The sequence below is a fragment of the Embiotoca jacksoni genome, unplaced genomic scaffold (genome assembly GCF_022577435.1).
Source record: "Embiotoca jacksoni isolate LCO1_2020_lvr unplaced genomic scaffold, fEmbJac1.0.p SCAF_9, whole genome shotgun sequence".
NCBI classification, from domain to species: domain Eukaryota; kingdom Metazoa; phylum Chordata; class Actinopteri; family Embiotocidae; genus Embiotoca; species Embiotoca jacksoni.
Window position 1 is genome coordinate 5,199,412 of NW_027185447.1, and position 23,624 is coordinate 5,223,035.

The following is a 23,624-nucleotide window of genomic DNA, read 5'->3' on the forward strand; positions in this document are numbered from 1 at the left end:
TAAACATGAATCTGCACAATAAAAACAGGAGTTGACTATATTTGGATAATCACGTTACACTGTCGGTCTGTCCTGTTCTGCGTTGGACTGTGTGTGTTTGGGATAAAGAGACAGTGACAGTGTTGGTTTACTGTAGTTGACAGGGACAGGCTGTGTAAATACAAAAATATGCGGCTGCCACTGCCTCTGTTTATTTTGTGGTTGCGGCTTCTCTTACTCATACAGGAGTGTATAGGAGGGTGCCATTCAGCTGCAGCAAAGTCAATCACGGTCAGTGATTCACGGCCTAAATATTCTCTTCATTTGAAAGTTAAAATGGAACAAAAACATATTTTTGTATGCAACATTGCCAAACGTTTAATACCTTAATCAACAAGTGTATACTGTAACTTTTGGCGAGTTCCTAAAAGTGACTGTACCAATATTTTTCATGAGCTTAAGTTGTAATGTCCTCTATTCAACTCAGTTTGATTTGTTATAGCACCGCTCATAAAACAATGCATCACAAAATGCCTTACAGAGCAAGATAAAATAAAATACAATAAAAACTATGAAAAAAAAAAAAGTAAAAAAAAAAAAGAAGAAGCCCAGGACACCTCAATTGAAAGCCAAGTTAAAAAGAACTGTCTCAAGATTTATTTTATCCTCAGGCAGATTATTCCACAGCACAGGGCCACCGGCTAAAAGCAGACTCTCCGTACATTGTAGAGAGTTGTAGAGATTCTGGAAACAACCAGTGGAGGATCTCAGGGATCTGTTAGGCACATAACTCTTCCCTCTCGCTGCCCTCATCCTCCAGCAGCAGTATGCAAAGAATAACTTCATCTGATCCATTTAATCTCCTTTCCACTATCTCTATCTCTCTTTAAAGCTAGTCTGAGAGGTTGGCCGTGCAATGATTTAAAAATCAGGCAAAGAATCTTAAAAACAATTCTAAAACTAATGGGCAACCAGTGCAAAATAGGCAACACATGTTTTCTCTGTTTGGTCTTTGTCAGAACTTGAGCTGCTGCGTTCTGGACAAGTTGTAAGCATCTGGTAGCTTTTTTAGGAAGACCAAACAGGAGGGCATTGCAGTCAAACCTGAAGGTAGTAAAAGCATGCATTCATTTCTCTGTTTCAGTCTGAGAAAGGAACTGTCTGTTTTTAAAGATGCAAGAAAGATGTATCAAAGTTAACTGCAGCCACCTTCAGCTCTTGCTTGTTGTGTGACTCAGCCAGTCAACAACATTCACCTCTGCATCATGGAAAGCTCTTTGGTTGCTTTGGCTATTTATTTAGGATTGTCATCCTGCTGAATTATGAAATGTCATTAAATGACTTGATTTGAGCCCACAGAGAGCTCCTGTGTATACTTCTGCATTCACCCTGTTGTTTCTACCAGCAGTTATCAATAATTATTGGCTGTATACCAGTTCCTTTGGCGGCAATATAGCACATGCCCAAGTCTGTTTGATATCCCGTGAATAGCTTTATGCTTTGTTTACAGCCTCATTATTGTCTTATTTACTTGCATGGTCACCTCTTCATTCCTGATACTGACAGACAACTCCTCTTCAGTATAACTGGCAACTCTCAATCAACTCTGATCCACCTGTGAGCTTCCTTCTTCCTAAGCCAACAAGCCAAAAGTCAGAGAAAGGAATGAGATACCTGAAGGTACATAAAACGCAGTGAAAACCTTTTGTACTCCTGCTTAGTTAACTAGTATCAGCTCTTCCTGTGATTGTTCACTCCACCATGAAGTAATCATAAATGAACAAGAACAACCATGACTGGGCTGAAATTTCCAACTAATCTAATCACACATGGACATAAAACACACGGATAACACGGAGTGAAGAGAACATGCCAGAGTCTAATGCAGTTCTGTCTGTATGCATCTGAACATTCATCTTTTTAGTGTCCTGTGTGTTTATACACCATGTTGTATAAACAGTGGTGTGAAAAAGTGTTTGCCCCCTTCCTGATTTCCAATTTTTTTGCATGTCTGTCACACTTAAATGTTTCAGATCATCAAACAAATTTAAATATTAGTCAAAGATAACACAAGTAAACACAAAATGCAGCTTTTAAATGAAGGTTTTTATTATTGAGGGAGAAAAAAAAAATCCAAACCCACATGGCCCTGTGTGAAAAAGTGTTTGCCCCCTTCTGTTAAAACATAACTTAACTGTGGTTTATCACACCTGAGTTCAATTTCTCGAGCCACACCCAGGCCTGATTACTGCCACACCTGTTCTCAATCAAGAAATCACTGAAATAGGACCTGCCTGACAAAGTGAAGTCGACCAAAAGATCCTCAAAAGATAGACATCATGCTGAGATCCAAAGAAACTCAGGAACAAATGAGAAAGAAAGTAATTGAGATCTATCAGTCTGGAAAAGGTTATAAAGCCATTTCTAAAGCTTTGGGACTCCAGCGAACCACAGTGAGAGCCATTATCCACAAATGGAGAAAACATGGAACGGTGGTGAACCTTCCCAGGAGTGACCGGCCGACCAAAATTACCCCAAGAGCGCAGCGACGACTCATCCGAGAGGTCACAAAAGACCCCACAACAACATCCAAAGAACTGCAGGCCTCACTTGTCTCAGTTAAGGTCAGTATTCATGACTCCACCATAAGAAAGAGACTAGGCAAACATGGCCTGCATCGCAGAGTTCCAAGATGAAAACCACCGCTGAGCAAAAAGAACATTAAGGCTCGTCTCATTTTTGCCAGAAAACATCTTGATGATCCCCAAGACTTTTGGGAAAATACTCTGTGGACTGACGAGACAAAAGTTGAACTTTTTGGAAGGTGCGTGTCCCATTACATCTGGCGTAAAAGTAACACCGCATTTCAGAAAAAGAACATCACACCAACAGTAAAATATGGTGATGGTGGTAGTGTGATGGTCTGGAGCTGTTTTGCTGCTTCAGGACCTGGAAGACTTGCTGTGATAAATGGAACCATGAATTCTACTCTCTACCAAAAAAATCCTGAAGGAGAATGTCCGGCCATCTGTTCGTGACCTCAAGCTGAAGCCAACTTGGGTTCTGCAGCAGGACAATGATCCAAAACACACCAGCAAGTCCACCTCTGAATGGATGAAGAAAAACAAAATGAAGACTTTGTAGTGGCCTAGTCAAAGTCCTGACCTGAATCCTATTGAGATGCTGTGGCATGACCTTAAAAAGGAGGTTGGTGCTGGAAAACCCTCCAATGTGGCTGAATTACAACAACTCTGCAAAGATGAGTCGGCCAAAATTCCTCCACAGCTGTAAAAGACTCATTGCAAGTTATCGCAAACGCTTGATTGCAGTTGTTGCTGCTAAGGGTGGCCCAACCAGTTATTAGGTTTAGGGGGCAAACACTTTTTCACACAGGGCCATGTGGGTTTGGATTGTTTTTCTCCCTTAATAATAAAAAACTTTCATTTAAAGACTGCATTTTGTGTTTACTTGTGTTATCTTTGACTAATATTTAAATTTGTTTGATGATCTGAAACATTTAAGTGTGACAAACATGCAAAAAAAATAAGAAATCAGGAAGGGGGCAAACACTTTTTCACACCACTGTACCTACCGGTCAAACTCACGTTTATTTTAAGGCAAAAGGTGATCAACATTGTAAACTAAAGCCATGACACTAACAACAAAATCAGTAACCTGACCTACTCTGTAAATGATAAAACAATCGCATTCCACCCGTTCATCTCTAACGTTGCTCTGTTTTGACTTGTACTGCTTTTGGTACTTTGCCCTCTCCCTCTGCAACGTCTAGTTTCATATCTATATTGCTCTTTAAGGTCTTGAGTCACAACACAGACAGTGACTGTCTCCTTCAGACGGAGAGAGGAGACTATACATATTTGCCGGGGATTTTCTCCTTTTTCTTGTCGTTTGGTGGAACATGTAGCCACCTGATTGAAAACTCTTCTACAGATTCAATTTGATGCCGATGGATACTGCACACAGGTGGGATTCATTTGTCATGAAGCAGCATGTGCAATCAAATGACTGAAGAAACTTCTTTTTAAAATTAAGGAGGACGAATTTTACAATTATTTTTTTTTTACCAGAGACAGATTTAGAGTTTGATCCGCTTCCTTTGAACTTGAAAAACAAACTATATACGACAGGACAGAAGACAAAGCACTACATTACAACGAACTTACACAGCTCTCATCTGGACTTTGTTTGGATCTTGACTTGTTGGAAAGTGGAGTTTGGAATCTAAAACATTTTTCCTGCAGCTGGAAACACATCAAGGTAATTATTGTCAAAAGTTTCAAGAGTTTCAAACTGCTGCTCCAATGTTGAGATGAACATGCAACATTGAATATTTTTACAGTAATTGCTGATTGATACAGTAAAATGTGATTCCTTTCTAAACAAAATGAACAGACTGATGAAAATGAATTTTTTGCCATAGTAATTAAAACGTGTTTTTTTGCCAAAACAAACCCAGTATTTGGAAAAATGAGAAGCATTTTCTTTTTATGTTACAGCTGCCATGGCAGAGAGGAGACGAATTGACTACAGCGTCCACAGGGAGGTCCTGGATGAAGCAGCTGTGGATGAAATGGCAGAAAAGTCTGACTCGAAAACATCTCTGTGTGAGAAGGTCAAAAAGTCAGTGAGGTAAAGCTCCACACATCTGATCCAGTGCATCTCAACTAATTTCTCTCTTTTAGTCAGGTATTTCCTGTCTAGTGTTTTTCTTTTCATATCAAAGTGCAAGGCACGCAGCAATTACACAGAATCCTGTATATTCATAATTATAAATTGACACTTTACTTTTCAAATGAATTAGTTTTAATTCACCAGATTTCTAAAATAAAGTACAGAATATAATGTATGATATGTGCTATACATTTTTAATTCAAATATATATTCCAAGTCCAAAGAAAAGAAAAATTCTCACTCAGTCAATCATATTGGAATCAACAACTTCTCTTCATAAATTGCAAAAGTCATACTCGGGTAGATAGACACATGATAGTAAATGAGTAGTTTAAATTTACTAAATTTCGTCCATATTGTAAATTTAAAAATTCATGGTAATGTGTTCCTTTAGTATTTGGTATTCCCCTTGGTATTTATTATATTTATTGGTATTAAATTTACATGCATTAACATCCGTGCAGTCAGTTAAAAAATAAGTAAGAGTACCTTAACATAACGTACCTAACAATAGATATTGAAATCTGTATGAAGTTAAAGACAAACCAACACAACCATGGTAAGGACCTCATATATGTCTGAGACTGAAGGTAGCAAGTAACTAACTCAAGTATATTTAGTGTAACAGCTTTCAACAAGCACAAGTCACAATGTCCTTCACAAAAGATAAGAAAAAAACAAGTAAAAAAAAAAAAATAATCAAACAACAAAACTGTATGCAGCAACAACACTTGAAAAAAAAATAATAATAATTAAAAAAAAATATATATATGTATGTATATATATATATATATATACATATATATATATTATGTATAAAAACAATAATGTATGCGTTCTAGACATCACGAGGTGAGACAAAGGCCAGTTTGAATAAGTCAAATGTACCCAAATGCAAGAATACCAACCAAGTATCACAGCAAAGTCTGTAATTCACCAGTCAATTCACAACAGGAAACAAAATGGCTTAGTTAGGGTTATAGGACATGGTTGGGTTTGAAATAAGTAATAAGTTAGTTAAAGTATGTTATGTAAGTTAAAAAGATAATGTTATGTCAGGGATTTAGTTGTATTATTTAAAGCTATCACAGACTCGATATCTGGTGTCCCATGTGAAGGTTCTGTGTTTGTTCCATCCTGATTTCCCCAAACTTATTCTCTACAGGAACTTTATCACTCTTTATACAAGCTGGTCAGACGTGCGTGAACCTTTGACACCGAGGCGAGGCAAAACGTGACACGGTATCTTCTGGTTGACACGTTTTGGCGTGACATCAGGCTGCTCAGTGATGATTACATGTGGCTTTTGGCTCAGAAATGTGTTGAAGTCTGGTAGAAAATGTGTGATTCACTCTTGAAACTCCCTCCATGGATAGCTGAACTCCTGAAAAGGAAATAAGTAAAAAAGAAAATGGAGTTGACTTACTGAGAGCATAAAACATAATTGATTAACTTTTTTTAGCTGTTGGAAAAAAGTTGAGTCATCGTCAAAAGTGACAAAAAGTGAGACAAAACAACACAAAAACATGAGCCAAAAGGCCTCTGGAGGTCAGACTGAAAACCAAGACTTGACATGTACTGTACGATTTCAAAGCCTTAAAGCAGCTTTTTAATAATGCCACCTTGTTTTTCTCTTTTCTTCTTCTCTGTCTGTCACTCTGACTCAGGTGTTCTGGTCCGAGGCTGAAGAGCTGCCTGCTGAGTAGCTTTCCTGTTGTATCGTGGCTGCCTCGCTACTCCATCAGAGAAAACGCTCTGGGAGACCTGATCGCTGGAATCAGTGTTGGGATCATGCAGCTGCCGCAGGGTGAGACGGAGGTTCAGGAGAAAGAGATGAGGAGAGGATGGGTGGGGGAGCTAAAGGAAGACATGTGGTTATAATCTGTTTATTCCCAATAGTAAGCTGAAGGTTGTAATATTTACATTACATTACTCTAAAAATACTCCTTGTTATTGCTCTTTTCCTCTGATTACAGTATCAGAGGAAATCTCATTTATGGTCTTTTATCTCTGCAGGTATGGCCTACGCCTTGCTGGCAGCTGTTCCTCCAGTCTTTGGCCTGTACTCCTCCTTCTACCCCGTCCTCGTCTACTTCATCTTTGGCACGTCCAAGCACATCTCAATTGGTATGCACTTTATTATTTGCTGTATGTGCTGCTCACTGGGTCACTTTGAACTGCGGGAAATCTGTCCACTTTCTTGCATATGAACATCACATCAGAGAAGATGTTCAAAAAAATGTTGGAGCTCAACTGATTTGGCTTATGTTTTTATATTGATATTATATTAATATTCAGCATTTTCTGAAAGGACCTGTATTTATTTGGATCCTTTTGAGCTCTTTAAAATATTGACATGCAATCGTATCGAAAAGATCAAGGACAGAAGCTACATCCCCTTCTATTGATCTATGGAGGGAAAATAGTTTGCAATGCCAGCTTCCTGTTTTCACATCACTTTTTTTCAAAATTTTCTTTTGGACTTTGAGTGGATTCCAGGATAAAAAAAACACAAATCTCAGTAATGGTAGCAGTCAGTGGAATAAAATGAACACGTTTCCTCGATGCTGTCCTTTAGGCGTGTGTTTATATCTCTGTGTCTCCTCTTCAGGAACATATGCAGTGTTGAGCGTGATGATAGGAGGGGTGATCGAGCGGTTGGCTCCCGACTCAAACTTCATGATTTGGGACAATCAGACCAACTCCAGTATAGTTGACATTACTGCCCGTGATGCAGAAAGGGTCCGAGTGGCCGTGGCTGTCACCTTTATGTCTGGATTATTTCAGGTAAATATTACAGTCTAAAAGTCAAATATACTGAAGACATTAAGGAGCAATCTTGCAGTTGGGTTGTCATGTTTCTTGTGTACAAAGAAAATCTGGTCGGATGACATCAACCTTCAACAGCCACCTGCTGCTAAAACAATGACTAAAATACAATACTAACACTCAAAAGCTTCCATGGCTCTTTGAAGCCTGCCTATTTATACCAACTAAAGCTTTTAGCCGTTACAGGATCCATTTAAAGAAGTAATTGATCACTTTAAAAGAATAGAGATAAGCTATTTCTTGATTTTGTTATCTTTTAATCCCATATGAGCCTATACTGTATGTACTCTGTGAAGTTTAGTCAGGTAGCTCATGGTTCTTCCACAGCTCAGGCTAAAAGGTCAGATTTTGATGACTCAAATACAATTATAGTTCTGTGGTTAAAAAGTAACACTTCACGGTAAGGGTACATTAATGGTCATGAATCCATGCATTATTTCAGCATTACTTCCTGCATTAATACCTCATGAATGATCAGAATGTTTAAAGTCTTTCATTCATGATCTTGTGCATGAACAACATATTAATTAAAGCATTAACTAAGGTGAGTACATAATCAATGATTATGATTTATTAAGCATGATCATGTTGAATTCTTTGCAAAAACATTTGGCCAATTTTTGCATCTGTCAATTTACTTCCAGATTACTATAAAAATACACGAACATAACTCAAACATTATAATAATTGAAAAACATTTGCTCTCACGTTAATCGTTCGAGCACGTTTTAGCACTCCCTGCCGTTTTACCCACAAGGGATAGTAAAGATCTAATGTTCTCTTCACTTTAGGGGCCACAAACATGATGAGCTCATGTGTAACTACTGCTTAGTTATTGATGAATTCATGACGTGCTCTTCATGATAATGCTGAATGAATCATAACCATTGATGATGCACTCACCTTAGTTAATGCTTTAATTAATGTGTTATCCATGCATAAGATCATGACTGAAAGACTTTGAACTCATGATACTTCCTGGTCATTTGTAAGGTATTAATGAAGGAAGTAATGCTGAAGTCATGCAGGAATTCATGCAGGAATCCTTGATAATTAATTTACTCTAAAGTGAAGTGTTACCAAATATGGTAAGACAGGTACACTTTCCTTTTGGAGCTGTAACACTAAACCTTTATGAATAAACTTGTTTGTAAATCCATATATTTACTTAACTCTTTAAGTCACGAGTGTCAAATATACATCTGGTTCTCATTGTGCGATATGTGTGTAGATTCTGCTCGGCCTGGTCCAGTTTGGTTTCGTGGTGACCTACTTGTCTGATCCGCTGGTCCGAGGTTACACCACAGGAGCTGCCATCCACGTCATCGTGTCCCAGCTCAAATATACCTTTGGCATCAGCCCAGGGAGACACAGCGGACCTTTCTCCTTGATTTTTGTAAGAATAAACGCAGTTTGTCAACAATTGCACACATCCACAACTTATGTTTAACGTCACAAAATTGCAACAAATTATTATTTTCATGAATGATTATCCTATTTTGAGAAGGTTTTTGGAATTACAAATGTCAAAATTAGAAAAATCACTAAACTGTATGTAAGTGTACCAGAACCCAAGTATATCAAATTTACAGTTATAACAGACACAGAAAAGCAGCACATTTTCACATTTAAAAAGTTGGAGTCAGCCAGCATCCAAAAGTTTTTGATTAATAACCAAGATAAATAATTCTCTCCATCGATGGGCTAATCAAGTATTTTTTGGATTTTGGACCCGTCCAACACTGGGACTACATGCCAAGTGTTAACTGTTAACAATAAAACTTCATCAAGGAGCTTCCTGGAAAGCAAGACATTCTCTCATCAAATGCTTTTTGCTGTCCGCTGTCATCAGTCTCCCTTATTGACCTTCTTAGAAATATGCACATGAAAGCACCATCAAAGAGAATTATAGTTTCATGTATTATGTGTGAAGCATTTAAGCAACAATTGTCTTCTTCCATTCTTCCATTCTTCCTTCCTTCCTTCCTTCCTTCCTTCCTTCCTTCCTCCCTCCCAGACTGTGCTGGAGTTGTGTTATCTCCTTCCAGAGACAAACATCGGTACTCTCGTGGTCAGCATCGTCGCCATAATCGGCCTCATCCTCGCTAAGGAGCTCAATGCATACTTCAGTAAAAAACTGCCTATTACTATACCTGTGGAGCTGGTCGCTGTGAGTACACAGAAATACACAGTGTTTGAATATAATGCACTCCATGGACAGTACAATATATCTCTTCTTATCTGTTTCTCCAGGTCATTATCGCCACAGTAATCTCCTGGCAAGTTGGCTTGAAGGAAAAATACGAAGTGGATGTAGTGGGAAAGATTCCTTCGGGGTAAGAAACGCACACATATATAAAGGAATTTGTGTTTACATATGTGAAAAGTTTAGTTTTTATTGACTATATGTTGTGTTTCATCTCTTCATGTCAGTCTCCAGCCGCCTGTTCTCCCGACTGCCTCTCTGTTTGGCCAGGTGATCGGGGACGCCTTCGCCCTGTCTGTGGTCGGCTACGGCATCGCCATCTCTCTGGGACGAATCTTTGCCCTAAAGTATGGATACAAGGTGGACAGCAACCAGGTAGGGAGGAGACAGATGGAAACAAGGATGAACAGAGTTTTAGTGTCCTGTATATAAATAGTTTCTCTGTCACGGTTCAGGAACTAATCGCCCTGGGCTTGAGTAACACCATCGGAGGAATTTTCCAGTGTTTTGCAGTCAGCTGCTCCATGTCTCGCAGCTTGGTTCAGGAGAGCACAGGAGGGAAGACTCAGGTTGGTATGGGAGCTCATCGCACTGCTGGAACACCCTTGAACAACATTTGAGTTTAAGACTGTAACACTTTGAAAAATAAATCAGCTATTTTACTTTTAAAGGGCCAGAACACACAAATTACAGAAAAACCTTGCCTTATCCTTCCTAGTATGAATGCAGAAAAAAAAGTTAGAGAATATACAATATTTCAGCCCAGTATCACGGCAAAGTGTGAAATACATATCCCCATCTACTAAAGCAAAATGTGCAGTAGCTACGCCTGACGTTGTCAAAGCGTGAGAATAACACGTACGTAAATATGGGCATGTCTTCTGAGATACGTCATGTGACCGTTGTCCCAAGACCGAGGTCTTGAGAACAAGTACAAATGCATTTTTTTGCGGTGTAAGGAGGAATGAGGGGTGGCCTGGTGGCATTATCACAGGCTGCCAAACGGGATGATGAAGTTAAAACCATGAGTTTAATAAACATGTTGCCAACTTATGGTTTTAACTTCATTTTTTAAATGTTTCTTTTGTTACTAACCCAAACCATTTGGTTTTTCTCCAACCCCTGACCAAGGTTGTCTTTTGTCCTAACCCTAATCGCATGTTTTTTCCCTGACCATGTGGGTTCGCTAGTGGTTTCGATGTTGTCAAACATGTGACACTGATAAGCCAAAGACGTGACAATGATGCTGTTCCCTCTAGTGGACGGACTTGTGTATTACATGATTTACCGTGATACCGGGATGAATATTTTGTCATTTAAGTTAACTGACTCTTTAGCTTTTGACAGTAATCTCCTTTCTTTGGGAGTAAAATATAAACAAAATATTAAATAGACACCATGATCTAAATAAAGAAAAGAGTTAAAGAAAATTAGTTTTATTCCAATAAATTTTAGCTCCTAATATTGTTTAATACGTGTTATATTTCTTATTTGGTGTAATAACAGTCCTGCAAACATTTTCCATAAAAAAACTAAAAAAACATACATTATAAAATCTTTATCAACACATTTGACATGGAAATAAGATTAAAGCATCTGACATCTGGTATGCTAATTGATCAAATTACTGTTGCCTTCAATTAGACATTTACCTAGTAAAGACACTCAGATTAAAATAAGAGCCTGTCACAACTGTTTTCTTCATTTGTTTTTCATGATATTTGCTGCTTCTCCTGTTTTTGTTCCCTCCAACTACAAAGCATTTTAACAACATTTACAGAAATGCGGATCAGTTTTGACATTTCATGAGATCAATTATCACACCAGAATTGTAATCACAACACTTCACTGCCCATGGCTGCAAAGCTGGGCAGTCTTAAAGGTTAAACATAATCCTAATTATCGTAACTCTGATAAGCACCGTCATCAGGGGAGGAGAGGTTTTAACTGTTGTTGCCTTGACTGCTCTTATAACCAAACACCAATTCACACTAATAATCACGACATCATTTGTCTCTTCGTAGTTTTTCTTTCACTCTCTTCCTCTCAACTCTCTTCTTCGTCTATGTTCCCCCTCCCTCGTCACTGCAGGTTGCTGGAGCTCTATCAGCAGTCGTTATCCTTTTCATCACGCTCTGGATTGGAACTCTCTTTGAAGATCTGCCCAAGGTACTGTGTGTGTGTGTGTGTGTGTGTGTGTGTGTGTGTGTGTGTGTGTGTGTGTGTGTGTGTGTGTGTGTGTGTGTGTGTGTGTGTGTGTGTTTGTGTGTCATCTCTATATTTCAGGGTCACCATATAAATTGTTGTATGTTCGACTCATTTTGCAGGCAGTGCTGGCTGCCATCATCTTTGTCAACCTCCATGGAATGGTGAAGCAGTTCTTGGACATCCCTGCTCTGTGGAGAAGCAACAAAATAGATATGGTGAGTGTAGACAAGGAAGTGGTTCATGTAGCGATGGTGAATTCATTCATATTTTGTCAAATGGTATACCTAATCTAAATCACTTTCTTTTTTTTGTCATTCATTAATGAATTTATTTGCCGCTGGCAGTATTTGATTTTTTTAATCATCTTATTTCACATTGCTAAGAAACAGGGCTAAAATCAGGGCGCTTTATTTCTTGACTGCTCAGAATATGACAGTTGCGGTAAATTGATTTTGTGTATTCAAATGGGTTACATTTCTGACAAAGATTTGAATCTTATGCTAACTGAAAGTGCCTAAATACATCTCAGTAAAGTCAGTAAAAAAAATTTTTTTCAAAAATAGTGCTCTAAGCCAGTGCATGAACACAGCTGAGCAAACGGGAAACACATAAAATCAGTGCATAGACAATCCATAAGTCAGTGTTTAAATTTGACGCATAAACAAATGCATAAGCTCAATGCATCAGCTAATTGCTTAAACAGGTGCATAAACAAACACGGACACAGATAAATCATTTGCAAGGAAGGTTATCTCCACTTCCTGTGTTGCCATTGTATCATTTCCTCCTGGTACCTCTCAGCGTGGGAAGGCCTGAAAGGGAAAAGTGTCATCTGGTTTTAGTGAACACTATTTTCCAGTAGGAAAATGCCAACATTTTTATGTTCCTAACATGATCAATTTAACAGTAAGGGCACAATTCCTGATAGTATCATGCATTTGAGCACAGAAAATTTGCATTCTCCATGTTGAAAGCCACAGGAAAAATGTATGAATGCATACTTAAAACTTGTACTAAAAAGCATGAGTGCAGCCATTTTCTGTGGTGCGGCTACCACAATGATGTCCAACTTTACATTTTCTTTACTATTTCTTTACTATTTGTAATGATAACCATTGCTGTATTACTCATTATTTTCCCTCTCTCTCCAGTTGGTCTGGGTGGCTACTTTCATCTTCACAGTGATCTTCAACCCTGACTTGGGGCTGGCTGCTGCAATTGGTTTCTCAATGCTCACCGTCATCTTCAGAACACAGCTGTAAGAATACACTACCGTCAGGTACACACACACACACAATCCCAGAGTGTGGTTTCCACATAAATACGGGCCAGCAAAGTAAGTGCTGATGACTCTTGTCCGCATGCAGCCCAAAATTTGTGGCTTCACAGACTTTCAGCATGCTTGCAGTGCACCAGAAATACAAACTGGATGATTATTTTTTAAATTGTGTGCACTGTATATTCCCCATCTTTGGTGTATTCTTAGAAAGTAGTTTCTTGTTTTGTCTTTTAATGTTTTTTGGCCAAATACAACATGCAAAGGAGCACATGCCTCTGATTGTAATATGTATACAAGCATGCACACATCTGCTGGCTGCACTCAGGTTCATAGCTAAACATTACTCGTTCAGTCTCCACAACCAACAAAAAAAACGTTGTCCTTCTCCTTCAGACCATATCTAATCACAAAGTATCACAAATGAATCATACAGTTCTTTGTTTTGTGTGTATTTCAGACCTAAATACTCCTTATTAGGGCAGGTCCCAGACACAGACGTTTACAAGCCACTGGAGGACTACAATCAGGTACAATACAATATATTTAAGTTACCTGAAAGCATGAGGGGAGGACGAGTGTTGGTGCAGGCATGAACAGAATAATCAGTGAAAATGTTTATCGGAAATACAAAGTTGCTATTGTCAGATACCCAAACCATCATCTTTGAGGCCACTTGGATTCCCTACTAATACAATGTAATGGTTGTCTTAAATGTCTTGGCGGGGCCAAGCAGTCCAGAATGGGATGTCATCATTATTGACATCACAAGTTAAGAATTTTTTATGTTTTCTGTGTAATTTGAACCTGATATATCAGGAATGCCTTGAGTAGATGTCTTCATCCATTTCCAACTGTGAACACAATATCTCAGGGACGCCTTATGGAAATGTGGACTCAAGGATGAACTGATAAAAGTTTGGTGGTCAATAATAAAATAATTTAGGTAGTATGAAGTCTATATCCTCAAATTTTGTGTTAATTCTTCTTGTATATCGGCCAAGTTTTTTGGCAGAGCCTTAAAATGTTTACTAATTTAATTATAAGGCAAACATTCACTGAAATGGAACTTATTTTACTTCTCATTACAGTTGAATGAGGAATTTTGGCTACTGTCGAAAGAACATTGCACTGCAACCTTTTTCTTCTTCTTCTTAAGTGAATATATTTGTATTGTTTTATGGGCGGGGCCTAAAGCAGTCCAGAATGTGATTTTATTATAACTTGCATCATAAATTAAGAATTTGACTCCTCATTAGAATTGAATGAGGCTCGGTAGTTACTGTAGCAACAACTCCTTCTATCTTCACCTACCAAACGCCTCACTAATTCACAGGCCGCTATACATACACCAGAGTAAGACACTACAGGGTACAAAGCCTTAGCACCAAGGTGAGAGTGCAGTATATCTCAGTGGGGTTATCAAGTGGGCACCTCTCTTCGTGTTTCATCAAGTTCGGCCCACGACACCTTGGGGAGGCTCGGCCGCAGTCCTAGCATCCCGGGACCAGTCCCCTCTGTACTCGCACCCGCCACCCCTGCTCTACCTGTTTTACATCTCAACGACGAGAACTTATGCCTGCAGACCCTGGCTGATATCTTTCCTCAAGTCACACGATCACAAATGCTATACATGACCATCAATACCATTCCTTCTCCGCCAAATCCAGAGACAACCCTGCTAGTGTGATTTGTGCCCGTATACTTTGGAATTGTGTGATTAATTTGCATGTTTACTTTATTCACTCATTTTAGGTGAAGCAGTTGCCAGGGATTTTGATCTTCCGCTCTTCTGCCACCCTCTACTTTGCCAATGCTGAGATGTACCAAGATGCCCTGGGAAAGAAGGTGAGGACACACACACACACACACACACACACACACACACACACACACACACACACACACACACACACACACACACACACACACACACGCACACACACACACACACACACACACACATTCCTAACCGAAAATGTCTCACTCTCAACGTCTAAAAATAGAATTCATCACCACGAGGAACACAAACAGGAATATTAATGTGTGTACTCATATATTAATGTGGGTGCCCCCCAAAAACAGTATCATCTCTACAAAAACACCATGATGGACACATAAACCCAGATTTAAATGAGCACGCAGATAAACAAACCACAGCTACGCACAGAAAGAGAACCAACCGCCTCCAGGAACAAACCATCTCATCATAGTTTCCGTGCAATTAACTCCTCTCCTACAAACATCATTTCTGACACATTAATAACTGACCCCACATGTCACCAATTCCCACGTCCTGACCGTGACAGACGCTGTTCACAATGTCAACCAACTCTTTTCTCCTCTCCTTTGTTCTCCTCAACTTTTGTTCAAACACCCCCTTTCTTCCTCCTCCTCCTCCTCCTCCTCCTCCTCCTCCTGTCACGTCTCTTTGGGGTAAAAAGCAAGACGGATCGAGGGAAAGTGGAGAAAAGATGACAAAAGGCAGGGGGGGCGGGAGGGGGAGACTGAATAAGGCGGGAGATAATGGAACGTCTCATTCATTAAAATGTCAGCATGTCAAAGCCGCAGGGTTGTGCTTTTTTTTCCCTTTTTTTTAATATATATATATATATTTGATGCACAAATAAGCTTTCATCCTGTTTTGCAGAGGCAACAGGTTTGTTTACAAGCTGGAAAATTGCCGCCACATGAACATCTTTGAATGTGGATGATAAAAGCTTCTGTTCCACGGACGACACAAATTGATGCGGAAATTCAGGATTATTTACTGTTTCTTCTTACTGGCGGTAACTAAGCTGATGGGCTACGCTTTGTGTCAGGCGACAGTTAGGGCTGTATTGCATTAGGTAGTGATGTCATGCAGCATGGTAATGTTTTGAAACTAATTGCTATCGATTTAGTTTTCAGAATGTTTAAAGGTTTGAATGGCTGTAATTTAATTCTGATCTACTTTGCAGTTAGCAGGCAGACATTTTATTATTAAAAATAAAACAAATAACTCATTAAAACAAACAGTGGCAATCTGATGTTCATGGTGGATGAATTGTTCTTCTGGTTGTTCCATTTCCTGGTTGCTTATTAGTCTTTAGATATTATAAATTGTTTACATGAAAATAATTTCATGTCTTCTTCTTGTGCTACTTATCTTTAATAAAATACCAAAATCTCACATTACTATATGTATGGATTGGTTGGTCATGAGTAAACAGAAAATATTAGCTGACCCTCGGCCATCAATGATCCCGGTATGAAAACAGCTTTTTCTTTATCATAAAGGATGTTTCAAACCTGTTCTAAAACAACAACAAAAGTTCCTTGTTTGTCATTAGAATATGCTTCCTAAAGGTTCACTTCATGGTAGGTGATGGGGGACAAAATCCAGAACCCTCTGTTAGTGCAAATGTAGTGGATAATCCTCCAGAGTTACATCAATATATCAATTTGTTTGGAATAACTCAGATTGCTGAAGCCTCATAAAAAAGTCAGATTTGAATGCAACAAGACACAAATCAAATACTGGATTTTGTACTTATCATTTACAATACAAGTGCATTAAAAATAGTATAAACAGGAGGAATAGTTAGAGCAACTGACCATTTTAAATAGACCTAAAAAATGTATGAACCTATCCTTTGTCCATTAATCAATTCTAGTATAAACTATAGAGACAGCAAGGCTGGTTGTTGGATTCTTTATGCATACTGTATAAGGACAGTGTTTTTATTAGAGCTTTAATTAGGTTGCATTGTTGTGGACAGCATTGCCGTGTGAATTATTTGCACTTACTAATTCACCCATTTGAAACTATAAATATGTAGAGTCTGAACATTGGCAGGTTCAGTGTGCCTAACAACATTGTAACTAAACACATTTATATTCTTTGGCATTCATTGGGATTGCAATTTGTCAGAAATGATAAAAAATTTAAATAAGAAAATATAGTTGAGTCTACAAACCTATTTTGTGTTTTGCTTTGAGAAGAGTTAATGAGTCATCACAACTTAGGCTGAGAAAGTTGTTAACTTGTGTTAGAAAACAAACTTTCGGTGTTCCTTCACACCAGATTCCTCAAGTAAAAGTGTGTGAGAATTTCCTATGAATGTGTTTTCTTTAAATACCAGTGAGGGACATGGACACGCATGACATCATGCCTTTGTGCTGCTATCTGCCACACCTTTCCTGCTGTTTTATGTTTAGCTAGTTTAGCTGGGCTGACTGAACAGACTAAACTGGATGCTCATATTCTTAACCTGACAACGTTACATCAGCATAATGACCTGTGATGACCTGTGATAGTTTTCATTATGCTATGAAAGGATCATGTAATGTAGTTCATGTATTTTCACCTACATCTTGTTTTTATATGCTGTGTATTACCCCTTGTTGTAACACCATAGTGTTTTCATGTTTTCCTACGACAGACGGTCACTGGGAAAAATATTTTTTTCATAACTAATGAAAACTCAGACAAACTTATAAATTAGTTGCTTTAAAAGAAACCTTTATGTGTGCAACAGTATAATTAAACAGTAGAGTAGGGCTTTTTATTTAGATGTGGTAGTCTGGTGATCAAAGAGAGCAGAAGAGAAATATAAAAATGGAGAGACGAAGTACTAAAACAAACCACTGTGTATTTTGCAGTCATTGTGAGTGAATGTAAACTTTACATGTGGTTGTTCTTTACTGTTTCTGTCAGTGTGGTATCGACATTACAAAGATCCTGTCAGCAAAGAAGAAACTGGAGGCTAAAAGGAAGAGGCACGAGAAGAAAAATGCCAGAAAAGCAGAGAAAGCTCTCAAGAAGAACGGAGTGGAAGTGGTGAGGAGACTGTTTTTTTTTACACCCTCAATGTGCAACTGGCTTCTTACACAAATCATTTTTCCAGATCTTAAACCTTCATTTGACTTTCCGGTCCTCCAAACACCTTTGATCATTTAATTGTCGAACAATATTATTTTGATCAAACTTTTAAAGAGTTTCTTGCCACTGCATCTTCTCTCCTCCTACCCAGGAGGGGGAGCCAGACACGGAGCAGCAGAGGGACATTGCTATCATTGAGGTGGATGCAGAGCCGGACCCTTCACTCCCAAGAGCCATAGTCCTCGACCTGAGCCCCGTCAACTTCCTCGATACTGTTGGAGTCAAGACGATACGAAGTGTATGAACATGGCAGTCCAACTTACACACATACACAAGGAAAGAGGGACACACTAAATCCTGCTTAAATATTTTTTAATGATCAAGTATCAAGTTAACTTGATAGTTCAAGCTTCAGCCAAGATGTACATGTTAAGAATCAAACTTCCTTTATTAGGACAGTTTTATATGTGTTAGCCCCTCTACAAATCTACATCTGTGTATTTAATGCTTGGACAAAATTAACAGGCTAATAGAAGCTATTCTTCAATCTTGTCATCCACAATGAACCCAAAATAAGTCTTTGGAACAAAAGGGAAGTCAACGCTAATAATTTAATTGCTTCTGAAGTAAGAAAATACCAACTCTTGTAACTCTGCCTTTATCTTCTCTTCCTCTGAAAACTACAACTTATCCTCCAGCCATACTTCTGTCCCCTTTCTTATCATTTAGTTCCACAGGCATTCAATTACAGTAAATTGAAGTGTCAGTCTAATGAAATGATTCTCAGTTTGGCCTTTGCTCTGTGCTCCCGTGTTTCAGATTCAGAGAGACTACGGAGAAATTGGAGTAGAGGTGGTTCTCGCTGGCTGCCAAAGTAAGTCCACTCACGAGAAAGTCTGTCAGAAGAATACAAATATCCTAATTTACAATTTCAGCCCAACTGTGGGGATTGTAGTAGATTAGGCTTTCTTTATAAATCCGTTTTTATGAATAATGTTATGTGTTTGTGTAAACTATACCTCTTAAAACTCTGGCTTCACCTTGTAAGAGTCGATTTGTCTTTTAGCCCTCGGAAAAACATTGCATTTTAAATCCATTTGAGTGGAACATATTCTGTTGGACACATCACTGATCCCCTGACAATAAATACTCCAAAATCCCATTATGGTTATTCATCCCACACATACTGTTACACACATGCGGATGTAGTTTTACATTCACATTCCAGCCCCACACAATTTGAGTTCATTCAATAACACTTGATGTTATTCCAGCTGTTTTTCCGATATTATTGTAATATTTCTGTGAAGGAAGTCTACAGCTGTCCAGAATACAGACGTTTTCTAAATGTGGTGTGATTTGCAATCGTGGGTCATGAGTAGATTGTTCTTAGTCTTATGGAAAGCTAAAAATAAAAAAAAAAATCTTTAAAAAAAAAAAGTGAAATCTGGTGGGGACAGAAGTAAAGCATCTACACTCAGTGTTTATTTTTACTTAATAGCCCACAATTGTAGGTCTGACTTGCTGGATGGGAAAAAATATATAAATCTCCAGGGGGGGAAAAATGTTACAACTACAATGCTGGGAGCCATCCAGTTTATGTCAGAGGATCGGCAGCCTGCATTGGATTAATAGCCTGTAATGAGGAACATAGTTTAGAGGGAGTGATTGGACTCACAAGGGGACTGCAATGAATATTTATATAGCCAGGAATTATATGGGTTCATTTAATACAAGAACTACCCCTCCCATTCCTCTTTGTTTTGTTATTGTTATTTCTCCCCCCGCCCCCCAAAAAATTTTTTCCACTCCATCCTCCTCTTTTTCTCTCTATTTCTTCCATCTCATCTTCTTCCAATGTCTCTCTCTCTGTCTCTGTCTCTCTCTGTCTAGGTGGTGTAGTGGACAACCTACAGACTGGAGGTTTCTTTAACGACAAAGTGACAAAGTCCTGTCTCTTCACCACCGTCCACGACGCCGTTCTACACTGTCAGCCTGGCAGAACGCAGAACCCAAAGGTGACACACAAACACACATTCAAGCATACACTGCATCATCCATCATCTTCCAAAATGCATTTTGATATGAAATATAGTAACAACGTGTGCAAAGACTCTTGTCATGACGCGTGGTCCAATGTTTTACTTCAAATGTTACTTTTAATAATAACCTTAATGTTACTGAACACAGTAGAACAGTGGTCTACAAGGTCTCTCTATATTATAGGTTAAAGACTGCAGTCAGAAATGTTTTACTGAATTTCTGAATTTGGCATGCACTTTCTGTAACTGTTTCAAATTAAAAGCCCTTTAGAGCTCCAGTAGACAGAAACCCTTCATTTCTTAACAAGGCTTATATTGTGAAATATTGCGGCAATGTTATAACTGAAATTGGCAAATTGAAAAAAGCATGATTATGTCATTGACTTTATTAAATTAAAGCAGTGGAAATATAAATAGCCTATGTAAACTTACCATTGTGTCAAGACCTTGAAAAAACAAAACTTGTGGGCTTTATGCAATGATTTTCATATTAATCCAATAAACAAGATGTAGCATGTTAATCAGGGAGCTTTATAGGTTTGTGGTAAAGGATTTTACTCTGGAACAGAGTTTGGCCAGCTCTTTCCCCTCCCTCCCAATCTTTATGCTAAGCATAGGTGTGCCAGAGCACACCGAAACGAAGCTCTGTCACTTTCTTTCTCCAAGTAAGGAAATAAAATGTTCACAGTTCTCTTGAATTGGTTTAAATTAATTTACATTTTTAAAGTGCTTTAAGATCCAATCACCAACAAAACTTGTGTCGTGCAAGAGGGTCAATAAAAACAAATGTTACGGTCGAAGTTGTCATATTGACATTTTAGGTGTATTGATAGATTCAGGAAGTCAACTCGAGGCCTCGTATTGATCCACTACTGTTGGCCCTGTTAAAGTTACTGCATTATATGTTCATACAAACTCAACACTTCCTGTATCCATTTCAAATTAAAAGCTCTGTGTTTCAGTAGACAGAAACCCTTCATGTCCTACAAGGTCTTTATTGTGAAATATATGCAGGAGTGTTGTGTTGTGACTGAAATCAAAACATTTTAAATAGCATGATTGGACTGCTAGCTTTAAATTAAAATAAATTAAAGCAATGGAAATATATCGATGTAAACTTACCATCGTAGGAATAACCTCAGAAACAGCAACAACTTAACCGTGCACCTGTTTCAACAAACAGCGCTGCACCACTGGATGCAGCTATATATTTAAAAGACAAGTTTAAGCTCAGTAATTTGATGTCTTTCACTGCAATGCTCCTTTAACCCTCCAACTGACCCCTCTCCCCGTGTTTGAAAACACAGTCTTCAATGTTTCACTCGTTTTCAATCATATTTTCAACACACTGTAACTAATAATATCACAGCATATCGCCGAGGCAGAAAATCTAAAGGTGTGTTACAGTTTGAACCTTGACCAGCTGCTAAAATCCCATCTGTTCAGCTCTATACCTAAAATACAAATGTAAACAAAGTGAGCTCCAAATTACAGCTCCTGTCAGTTATGTAAAAAATGAATGTAGCAGCAGTGTTTGCACATGTTACAGGTCCTTAGTGGTCCTCATTACTTGTCACACGGTTGTATGCATGAGCAGGTTATATCAATTAAGTAAATAAACAAATTGAAAAGTGGACAGCATCACATTTCTGATAAACCCTCCTCCTTGCTGACTAGAAACACGGAAGTGATTGAATTCACTTTGCAGCCGGTGGTGTGGAAATGATGCATTCAGCTAATCCTAGCGTTTAATGATTAAAATGTTGTTTGCGGATTGGCTCTTTGATTCCCTCTCTGTCCAAACAGCGTGACCACGACTGAAAATTGATTGCACACAGTGAGATGGTTGGGGGTTGGGTGAAAATGGTCTTTTCAGTGGTTTCAAATATCTTGATAAGGTTGCACATGTTTTGATGTATATTCCTTTTTTATTGTCCATACACAGATAAACATACATTTCTAAACAGCTCTTTGCTTTTCATATATACAGTATATATTTACATATATATTTATATATACTGTGTATATACATACTGTGTGTGTGTGTGTGTGTGTGTGTGTGTGTGTGTGTGTGTGTGTGTGTGTGTGGTAATCTCATTTATACACCTGTGCTTGCATCCATATTAGTCAGTGCGCATGCTTTTGTTTCTACCTCCTCTGTTTTAGTATTTAGTTGTTGTGTACGTGACTTAAGGTTTCTGCTCCCACACAGGAAGTACAAGAACAAAAACCTGTTTGTCCATGAAATACAATTCACAGGAGCAAAGCCTTTTCGTGGGAGAAATAAAGAGCTCACACACATACTGACACACTCACTGGGACACAAATATAGATGATGTAAATGTGGATGGTGAGAAGAGCATGAGATTGGTCAAGAAAATTGTGCCAAAGATCACGCACACAGTAATACGCAGGCAGCCATGTGGATATATGCCTGAATATGGATTTGTATCTGCAGCCTAAATTGCATGAATATTTTTCACAATGAAAACGGTTTACATTAGTGAGAGGTTTTTGGAGGGATATTATTAGAAGCAGAAAAGGTTAGTTTGGAAATTAATTTGCTTTATTGTGTATCTTCAGTTCACTTAATTTCTAACCTATTTAATACAATATATAATGTTCCACGTAATGTATTAAATCCAGCAGGGAAAATTGAAGACAGCAGATTTAAAACAGTTGGATTCAGAACCATCATTTTAGACATTGTTGCATGCTGAGCCACAGTTTCAAGCATCATGCTCACAGGGTTGTTCTGTTCCTCCTCATTAACCTCTGAGACTGAAACTACTGAGACAAAGAAAAGACAAATCTGGAACATATTGTAAATCAAGGCTGGTGTGTTTCTCTTCCTGTCTTCATCCTCTTTGTAACATTATTCTTCTTCTGTCTGGTTCTTCTTCTCTGCTCTGCTCCCTCCTGTCCTTCTGTTTCGTAGGAGACGTATTTCTGAGTCCTGAGAGGGACGATAGACGACGTTAAAAAGAAGTGACAGACACTCTGTCCGTTGGAGGATTTTATCCAGAGAGCTCCAGATAACTGGCACTCCCTCCCCCCCCGGTCACAGACACAGACACACAAACCGGCAGACACACACTGCAACATACACAACGCATGCCGTGTGTGTATAATGTCATGCATAACTTTTAGTTATTGTCTGGACTGTACAGCTTAAGGGAAATTTGATATGTGGAAAACTTTGTCTTCAGTCCACACCTTTTCAACCAATACTACATTCTGCAAACATAGTAAACACATTATAAATAACCACAGGCAGTTTTGATGAGTATTTTCCATGGAAGACATTTTAATTTCATGACACAACAACACAACAACAAACCCCCACATACTTGTTAAAAGATCTGGACTGATGAAACTGCCGACACCCACATACGTGCAGGAATGTGTCCTTTCCTGTCTCACTGGAATTGTCTGTCTGATGGTAGACACCATTCATCGTGTTTTGATTAGGAACCTTTAAACTGTATGAAGTCACACAGTCACTTAAGGACAGAAACATGATAACAA

General features: G+C 38.5%; 1 protein-coding gene across 1 annotated transcript; it reads left to right on the forward strand.

The window, feature by feature from the left end:
• The first annotated feature begins 4,501 nt into the window (after window positions 1–4,501).
• LOC138193487 (solute carrier family 26 member 6) lies at window positions 4,502–23,458 on the forward strand. The gene is made up of 19 exons (XM_069141589.1): window positions 4,502–4,629; window positions 6,339–6,478; window positions 6,688–6,798; window positions 7,283–7,458; window positions 8,732–8,896; window positions 9,518–9,670; window positions 9,754–9,836; window positions 9,934–10,081; window positions 10,162–10,275; window positions 11,798–11,875; window positions 12,034–12,129; window positions 13,066–13,172; window positions 13,651–13,720; window positions 14,946–15,038; window positions 17,890–18,012; window positions 18,206–18,352; window positions 18,874–18,928; window positions 19,948–20,072; window positions 23,035–23,458. The coding sequence occupies exons 1-19, from the start codon at window positions 4,502–4,504 to the stop codon at window positions 23,047–23,049; spliced, it is 2,127 nt and encodes a 708-aa protein (XP_068997690.1). The 3' UTR covers window positions 23,050–23,458.
• The last annotated feature ends 166 nt before the right edge of the window (window positions 23,459–23,624 follow it).

Bases quoted from the DNA above. Each gene is read 5' to 3' on its own strand.
- LOC138193487 (XM_069141589.1), top strand. From the start codon at position 4,502: ATGGCAGAGAGGAGACGAATTGACTACAGCGTCCACAGGGAGGTCCTG. The intron at 9,671-9,753 runs GTGAGTACACAG...CTGTTTCTCCAG, and splicing joins TACCTGTGGAGCTGGTCGCT to GTCATTATCGCCACAGTAAT. The intron at 15,039-17,889 runs GTGAGGACACAC...TGTTTCTGTCAG, and splicing joins AAGATGCCCTGGGAAAGAAG to TGTGGTATCGACATTACAAA.